At 33.8% G+C, this 9,029-nt stretch overlaps 2 protein-coding genes and 1 non-coding gene across 4 annotated transcripts; 1 reads left to right on the top strand and 2 right to left on the bottom strand.

Moving 5' to 3' along the window:
- LOC108977638 (vacuolar protein sorting-associated protein 33A) lies at positions 1-2,434 on the bottom strand. The gene is made up of 3 exons (XM_018947410.1): positions 665-2,434; positions 479-610; positions 1-417 (listed from the first exon to the last, which is right to left on the bottom strand). Exons 1-3 carry the CDS (start codon positions 1,925-1,927, stop codon positions 10-12), a joined length of 1,803 nt encoding a protein of 600 aa, XP_018802955.1. The 5' UTR covers positions 1,928-2,434; the 3' UTR covers positions 1-9.
- A 1,351-nt stretch (positions 2,435-3,785) lies between these two features.
- Positions 3,786-7,812, top strand: LOC108977631 (gamma-tubulin complex component 2 homolog). 2 transcript variants are annotated; one of them, XM_018947398.1, is made up of 12 exons: positions 3,884-3,948; positions 4,114-4,266; positions 4,346-4,496; positions 4,562-5,056; positions 5,159-5,287; positions 5,343-5,596; positions 5,667-6,157; positions 6,220-6,391; positions 6,483-6,657; positions 6,730-6,876; positions 7,090-7,194; positions 7,408-7,812. In XM_018947398.1, exons 1-12 carry the CDS (start codon positions 3,884-3,886, stop codon positions 7,624-7,626), a joined length of 2,556 nt encoding a protein of 851 aa, XP_018802943.1. In that variant the 3' UTR covers positions 7,627-7,812. The 2 variants fall into 2 exon arrangements, with proteins under 2 accessions (XP_018802944.1, XP_018802943.1); XM_018947399.1 differs by lacking the exon at positions 7,090-7,194 and having other exon boundaries at positions 3,786-3,948.
- Positions 7,813-8,330: 518 nt separating this feature from the next.
- Trnar-ucg lies at positions 8,331-8,403 on the bottom strand. The gene has a single exon. It is a non-coding gene; the product is annotated as a tRNA-Arg (tRNA).
- Between the last annotated feature and the right edge of the window lie 626 nt (positions 8,404-9,029).

The raw sequence follows: 9,029 nt of genomic DNA, 5'->3' as shown, positions 1-9,029 counted from the left end.
AGCAATTGATTATGACATTAAATCTTTCATAAAACTATGCTTATTAATAATTTTTGTGGTGGCTATAATAAATTCAACATTATTATCCTCTTGTTGTGATAGAAACCTTAGGGCCGCGATTTCCGCAAAAGTACAACCGCCCACAAAGAATACCAAAATAATACGTGGAATGTTCAGAGCGGAACCATCTATCGGAGTAGATGAGTTGTGACGACCGCTTATACCTATTAGTTGAGCTTGGAAATCTTCAAATGTTGGACCTGGTAAGTTATTAATTTGACTCTTCAACGTTTGCCATCCCAAAGGTTTCAAAGTCTGTTCTACGATGCGAGCAGTTAGTGGTGCATAAAAACTATGAACATAACTAATATCCTTTGGCTCTATTTCAACGACATCTTCCACTGTTAAACTAAGAGTCTAAGATAAAAAATTATTATTATGGTATGTTTAAGAAAAATGTTGATTATTTATTACTGACCTTGCGTAAAACCGCATAAGCACGGGATTCTGATTGAGTGTACAAAAGACCAGCTTTTTCCAAATTACTTATTTTAAGCAGAACATTTAATCCGTACACCTGAACTAACTCACGTTTGTAATAATTCAAAACCTGAGAAGATAATGTGAATTCCTTTTAAACACAAATTTGTATATAAAACTTTACCTTCTCTTTAAATCCAGATGCCGCCGAGCATTGCATCGACATTAGTCGTAAAACATTTTCAAGGTCACTCTTTTTCGCAATCATATCTTCAATATAGGCACTGGCTTTGTCAGTGTCCTCGCACATCATAAACTCTTGCTCGGCTGCTAGATCATCGGAGAACTCGAAAGTATCTACTTTTTTGCGAATAATTTCTGCGATTGTTGTATGCACTGCCACTGATTGTTTTTGTGCTAACAATGCTGGCAATTTGTCTACAAAGCGTTTCATATCCTGTACCGAGGTATCCTGTGCATTTGTATTCATTTGCGCACTAATCTCACGAGCATTGCGTGCTAAAATTTTTCCAACTTCATTAAAGTTTTTATTCCTCAATTCAGCGAATAATTTTTCACCAGAATTCATGAAGAATGTTTTTTTGTCAGAGACAAACTGCGTTTGTGTTGTGTTTTGCTCTTCTACACTTGAGCAGAAAAGTTCTGCTGGCAGGGCAAGTTGATTATTTTTTATGCCGAAAAATTCATCAATTAACCCTTCATATGTGAGCTGTGTTGCCACAGCACTTAAAATATCTATTGAACGATCAAGCAAAATAATTTGATCTATCACACCTTTGTCTCCATTCAGCATTTTTTCTTCGGCACCTAATTGTTTTGCATGTTCCCATATTCTTTGCGAATGTATACCTTTTCCATAGATTTTAGGTATTTGTCCATAGAGCCGTTGTAACTGCACTAAACCTACAGCTGCCTGGTACAACACTGTTGGATCGCCATCAACTGCTACATCACGAAAAGCAAAAGGTAATTCCATGGACACAGTATCAACGTCCAAAGGAAAGAAGTTCCATTCTAATTCTTTTATTTGTGTAAAGTGTTGATACACTTTCAAGTTCTCTAAATGTTTGATGCATAAGCATGATCGCCTTGGCACAAAAAATATGTGAAACTGTCTGTTTTTATCCAGATTCTTTTTAACATGTTCAGCAATTATGTCCATAATTCGTACATGTGTTCGCACAATATATATAATGTTAGATGCATCCCGAGGTATTTGTGCGTCTAATTTTAATTTGAGAAGCTTAATATTCCGTTCCGAAAAAAGCGAAGGAGAAGCAATCAACCCAATAGGCCCCAGAATGTCTTCATCTAATATTAGAAGTTTGGATCCATCAATCTGCTCTAAAAGATTTACAATCTCTTTACATGCTGCCTCCTGCAGCAATTGAATATTTACACGCCGGCTTTGAAGATATTGGAACATTTGTACGAATGTATTAATATGTTGTTATTTTTACTTAAACGAAAACAAGGCGTTTTTCATTGCCGAAAAACAGCTGATAAGCATGAAGTTTTAATCATCAAGTTTCTTTAGTAATGTTAGACCGTATTTACACAAGAATAGTTTTATTGCGCATTATTACGAAATTCCAACTTAAATTTTTTTTACGTTCTATTTAGGTGAAACACAATAATATTTTTCATGATCTGCCTTTTATAATTATTCATCCTTTTATAAAATGTAATTATTATATGTTTATGCATATTTAAATAGATATTTGCATATTGTATACACAAAACCTTAAACAAATATAAAAAGGAAAATCTATTTCGTTATGTCCTCGCCGAATGTCCAGCAAAACAGTACAGAAATACATGAAATTGTTCCCATTCCGATTATTATTACAGCGGAGATTTCTTTTTGCAAATTCAGTGTAGATTTGCAATTATATACGATGAAATAAATTTCAATTCACTTTCTTTTTGTAAACTACATTTCAAAATTGAAACAAATATTTGACAGATGTGATTGTTTGTCGAAAAGTTTCAAAATCTAACAAAACAAAAATGAGTGAAAAGCGTTAATGGACAGATCTAAGGGTGATCATCGCGTTATAGTATGTATTTAGCAATTTGGTATTGTTAACAAAATTTTATAGTTGTTGGAATTAGAAAAATAAAAAGGTGTATAGCCATTAAATTGGGACTTTTATTTAACAATCCAGGGATCGAACTCAAAAGTGAGTTATACCATGTTCAGACCAAATATTTAAAAGATTAGATTACATTTAAGCATTTCATAACCCAACAGTATTCTCACTGCCGTTAGAAAGATCAAACAGCTGTTATTGTCATTCAAGAATTCACATCGCTTAATATTTATCAAAAGAAAAGATTGTCATATGGTATTTTGAAATAAAAGCCGTCTTTTTTTTAATATTTTCCATATAATAGAAATAATGGATGCATTTTTCATTTGTTCAGTCGATTTTCAGGTGAAATTAGATTCATTGCTTTAAAAAAATTTGTTTGTTTACCTTTTTTCCCTTTGTAGTGTCTAAATCAGCTGTGATAATGTATCAGATTTCCAGTGCTGAAAAGTAGATTGCTTAAAATCAGAGTCGCACAGAGAGCGTGGATCAGTTTCAAATTATTTCAATGAAGTGATTTGAAACTGTCACTTTTATGTGACGATATCGTGATAAATTTGTAAGATTAGTGGGATAATCCATTCAACAGCCGACATCGTGTGATTAAGTGTCGGTCTGAACATGGTATTAGAAGGTAGATTTATCAAGAGCACGAACGACGATAATAATAATTAAAAAGATATTCACAAACAAACTGAAATTGCTTCTGAATTTTGGATACAAATTATCTTATATAGGGGCTTAGTTTACCTGAATCATTTTGAAAGTTGGGTAAGTTTGAAGTCCAGATGCAAACTTGGAATTTGTTTGATACATCCATAGTCACATCTTTAACAGCCCAGTCCAAAAAGAGCACGATTCTTCTTCTTGATTGCTCCACGTAAAAACTAAAAACAAAAACTGTCGCTTTTACAATTACCTATGACAGGTGATTTCTTTTTTCTCATCGATAGCAAATGCATTTATCAAAATTCGAAATATAAGATAATGTTCAATTTTTATGACGAAACATTAGTTAAAATATTTTCCAAATTATCGTATAAAAAATAAAAATAATGATATATATATTCTGTCAATGATGGTGCACACTTTTAAGAACACCATGGAGTTGAGCCTTTATACGATATTAAGTGCGGCCAATTCCATATTGTTTTCTTTTCTAAACCAAAGTTTAAAGAGCGTACGGTCATGGTTTTCTGAATGGGCGATAAAATGTTCGCTTGAGTTTGGTTTAATTCAAATGATTCAGAAATAAATTTGCTGACTTTGTTGAAGTTAAAGGAAAAACTATGGAAGTGAATTCTTCGACGGATCCCATGCGAGTAGCATTAAATACGCTTATACAGCGTTCAAAGTGAGATTTTTGGAACTATATTTGTGACAGCTGCTGTGAATTGTTTACTAAAGTGCTAGTAGTAACAAATTGTTGTTATAGAGCGGGTTGTTTAAAACCCGCTATTTTTAATTTGTTTTTATTCAAACGTTATTTAGAAAAAGTATATTATATGCAATTTTTTAGTGCAACTTTTACTGCTGATGATGTGCTAAGGGAATTTCGAACAACAAAAGAGAAACGTTCCAATTGGAAATTGTTGAAAATTTTGGAAATAATTTCAAAGAACCAAGCAAAATCCGCAGAGAATTTGGTGGAAGCAGCCAAGTTATTAGAGAAGTATATATTAATTATTTTAAATAGGGATACTGAAGGTATACTAATAAATATATATTTTTTTATTATTTTTCTCCTTAAGAAAAGACCCGTTCTTTTGCTTGTTAAATTTTCTAAATCATTACTCGGATACAAATATAATGCAGTCCATACGGAAAAAAGATATATCAACTTCAACACCATTGATAAATAAAAAAATGTTTGAAACAGTTACCCCAGATTGCGTATCAGAGGTACGTAACGCAACTATAAGTAAGCATATATTGTTTTCCTTATTTTATGTATTCACTTTTTACAGATTAAGGAACGTGTAGTTCAAGCAGCTACTGGATGTGTTACGAAACCAGTGCAGAATAGTTCATTAAATAATGCCACCGGAGGACACTCTCCAACTACTCCACTATTTCCGCCATGCAACAAGCAACATGCTGAAGTGCCTTGGGATTACCGCGCACTTGATAATCTACAGTTTCCCCAAAATAATATTCTCGCTATTCCAATTAGCAGTCAAGAAACGCTGCTTCTCTATGATCTGATATACTGTTTAACAGGAATGCGCGGATCCTATATCACCCCAGTAGAATGTATGAACAGTGGACGAAATCCCTGTATTAAATTTATGATTTCTGAGCAAATACATAATTCATTAAGAGACATCACTCAGGAGATGCTGCCATTAGCTTCATACTATACATGTATAGAACAGTTTATTCAAAATGCAAGTTTGACAGAATGTGGTCAAGTTCTACAAGCTTTTAGTGAGGCATTAAGCAGTTTAATACACGATTATTATGTAAGTTTTTTTATAAAAAAAAAACTAAAATTTAATTGCAAACATTTTCAATATGAAAATATATATATTTTTTTTATCTAAAATATATTTTATAAAAAAAAGTTGCTTTTGGCCCAATTGGAAGCAGAGTTGAATGCTGGAAATTTAACAGTACACAAAATGCTCTTCTACGTTCGACCCACCTTGAATACAATGGAAGTTTTGGCCGGTGTGGTGTCCGATATTCTAGAGGTAAATTGACTAAATAGTAAAGTTATGCCTTAAATTGTTTATGTTTTACAACCAGAACGAGTTACGAGGTGGTCAGGCGCTGACGCTTCTTTTTAATAAAATTAGTGCTTTAACTGGTGATGATGAATCGCAAAAGTTTGTCATTCAATTAACACAATTAGCCGCAGTGCCGTATATGGAAATTTTGCAACTGTGGGTACAAAAAGGAGTAATTTGCGATCCACAGCAGGAGTTCTTGGTGGAAGACAATGAGGTCATTCGTCGGGAAGAATTGCCCGAACATTATTCAGCCGATTATTGGGAAAAGCGGTATTGAGATGTCATATGGAAATATCGTTGAAAATTGTAGAAAATATATTAATAATTTTTTCCCTTGCAGATACACAATACGCCGTGAACGCATACCATGTTTTCTAGAAAAAGTATCGGATATAATTTTGCGTACGGGTAAATACTTGAATGTTATCCGTCAGTGTGGCAAGAAAGTGACTCCTCCGCAGTTGATGAATCTGCAGTTTTCACCTACAAATCAAAATCACATCACCGTCATTCAAAACGCATACCGTTTCGCTTCAAAGAATCTCTTAGAAGTGCTGCTTAAGGAAAACGATTTAATGGGGCACCTAATGTCTGTCAAGCGCTATTTGTTGTTGCACCAGGGCGATTTCATAACACAGTTTATGGATGCATGCGAAGATGAACTAGCAAAGAACGTAGATAAGGTGTTGCCAATGACATTGGAGAACTTGCTGGGACTCACATTGCGTTTATCTTCAGCTAAACACGATCCATACAAAGACGATGTGCACTGTGAATTGCTAACATATGACCTAGTTACGCAAATGTCGAAAATTATGAATAATGAAGAAGGTGCATATCTTGGTTTGTGATCGATTTATTCAAAATTTTAATGCACAAAAATTTCTTTCTAGAGTATTGGCTATCCCATGACCGACTGGATCTTAATGGTTTGGAGTGCTTTGCTTTTAGATACGAAGTGAAATGGCCGGTCTCGCTTGTTTTGAATCATATTGCGATTTCAAAATATCAGATGCTCTTCAGGCAGTTATTCTATTGCAAACACGTTGAGCGTCAGTTGTGCAAGTAATTTGATAATTTTTAATCTATAGATTTTATTAATATAGTTTTAAATAGGTATTATAATATAAATTTTGTTTGCCATTTTTTGTTTTAGAATATGGAAAGAGAACTCAATCGCCAAAAAATTTTCGCCTCAGGCAGCGGAGCTTTACCGTTCTGCGTTTATCTTACGCCAGCGCATGATGAATGCTGTGCAAAATCTGGAGTATTACATGATGATTGAAGTGATCGAACCTAATTGGCACATCTTCATACAAAATATGAATAAGGTATAATGAAAAGTCAAAAATAGTAGCAGTACTTATAGTTGGACAGACATTATTCAACTATTTTGATTACAGGTTGAAAACGTCGATGAGGTGCTTTCATTTCACCAGGACTTTCTTGACTCCTGCTTGAAGAATTGCATGCTGACCGACACAACCCTACTTAATCGTTCCATCTTCAAACTGTGCAACATTTGTTTAAAGTTCTGTGAATTTATACAGGTAAAAATGCACAAATTCATAAAATGTAAAAATATGTACTTGTTTTAGTTTAGCAAGTAGTAAGCAGCTCTAAAAGCAAATAACAAATTTATTTCATAAGAAGTTAAATATGAGTATATACATATGTGCATGCTCCTTTCCTTATTCTTATACATATTACTTTTACTCGTGCATAATATTGTCCATAATCTTGTTTTCCGATTGCTTAAAAAGAAATCCCAACGTTTCTTTCTTGATGCTGAGCTTAAGTCTATGGTCTGCGACAGCAACGACGAGGAAAATTCTGATTCGGATTTTGATATTTCGAGTCAGAAGCAGGTACAGACGAATTTACATTGCGACATCTTTTCACCCTGTATTCTCTAACAATCATTGTCATATTTTTTTGTTGTTGTTTTTAACTACATAGTATTATATTCCTGATATATGCCTTTTTTTTATTAAGTTTTCGATGTTTGTCTTTTGATTTATACAAAATCTGTTTCATTTTAAACAGTTTCTTTAATTCTTCTTAATCTTTACACTTTCAAGTCCGAGTCATCGTTGGCACCGAACGATACTTTCTCGGAACGCGTCAAGCGCTTTGATCTAGAATTTACTGGCTTGCTTATTGGACTCCTAAAGCAAATCAATGATGTGGCATCGGACAATCCCTCGGATCGGTTTATAAATCTTGTTCATCGTATTAATTTTAACTCGTTTTATAATCAACAAATGGATAAATTGTGTGCCAAGGATTCGATGATGTAATACCTATTGTCGTCGTTGAAGACGCTATTTACTCACTTGTAAAAGTCTTCTTCGTTTGTTGTTTGAAAGCATAGCTTATGCTTGTATGTCTTTGATGAATACTTCGAAATAAACACTTTTGTTTGATAGTTAACTAAATATCATTTGAATTTGTTTTCGCAATAAAGCAAAATAAATACTCATTTATTAAGAAATGGTATTTTCCTTAATCGTTATCACATTCACAATATATTTTAGAAGCACATGTTATAATGGACGAAAATATAATGGCGATAACCGTCACGCATCGCAGCATTTAAATGGATTTGTTGAGAGAATACTTCGGTGAGCAGGTTTTAGGTGGGTCGTTAGACTTTGTCCTTTGGGGATATGTAAAGTCTAAAGTCTATGCGGATAACCCGCTTCAAATCAAACCTTGGAGCAAAACATAACGCGTGTCATTCGCCTACTACCCGTTGAAATGCTCTAATGAATCATCGAAAATTGGGCTCAACCGAGACGTAGCCGCGGCCAACATTTGAAAAATATAATCTTCAAAAAATATATACCAAAGAATGTTCTTTGGAATGATAATAAACGCACTCCACTAAATTTTAAGTCTCCTTTATTTCCTTTAAAACAGTAGGTAATCTTAAAATGAATCACCTTGCAAGAAAAAATAAAATAACTGTCAAACCTACTTTAATTAAAAATTTGCTTCTTTGCGACCGTGACAGGACTCGAACCTGCAATCTTCGGATCCGAAGTCCGACGCCTTATCCATTAGGTCACACGGCCAGATAAATTCTCACCGGTAAATGACTCATATGTCCACATAGAACACCAGTTAGTCATGTTTTTGTGCTTTTGTTTTACTTTGCAAATAAAAAGCACATAATTAACGTGTAAATACATTATTCCCCTTATGAAATTTAAGTAATTATAATATATCAGCGGTACATATGTTGAAAGGTGTGTCCTAAAAATTGGAGACCTTGTTAGAAAAGGCATAAAATGCACATTATATCAACATCGAATTGAAATGTGTTATTTATATAAAATAATTTGCATTATACTCAATGCTAACGAGTGATCCAAGCAGAGAACAGATCACTCGTGAGTCGTGTCAAGCTGTCATGTAACGAGGTGTGTTCAAAAAGGCTCGCGAATTTTGTGTTTTTTCAAAAATTATTTATTTATTCATGAATATCTATTTTGTCCTCTTCCAAGTAATCCCCATGAGATATTATACACTTGTGCCAACGATTTTTCCAATCTTCAAAGCACTCCAAAAAATAATTTTTTTTATCTTCTTCAGCTCCTCCTTCGATGCCGTCTTTATCTCTTTAAGAGAAGAGTAACGTCGTCCTTTCATGGGCCTCTTCAGTTTAGGGAACAAGAAAAAGTCACAGGGGGCCAGATCT

The sequence above is a fragment of the Bactrocera latifrons genome, unplaced genomic scaffold (assembly GCF_001853355.1).
Source record: "Bactrocera latifrons isolate USDA-ARS-PBARC rearing strain unplaced genomic scaffold, ASM185335v1 scaffold_93, whole genome shotgun sequence".
Classification (NCBI taxonomy): domain Eukaryota; kingdom Metazoa; phylum Arthropoda; class Insecta; order Diptera; family Tephritidae; genus Bactrocera; species Bactrocera latifrons.
The sequence above is the reverse complement of the archived record's forward strand: the minus strand, read 5'-3'. Positions and strand labels throughout refer to the sequence as shown.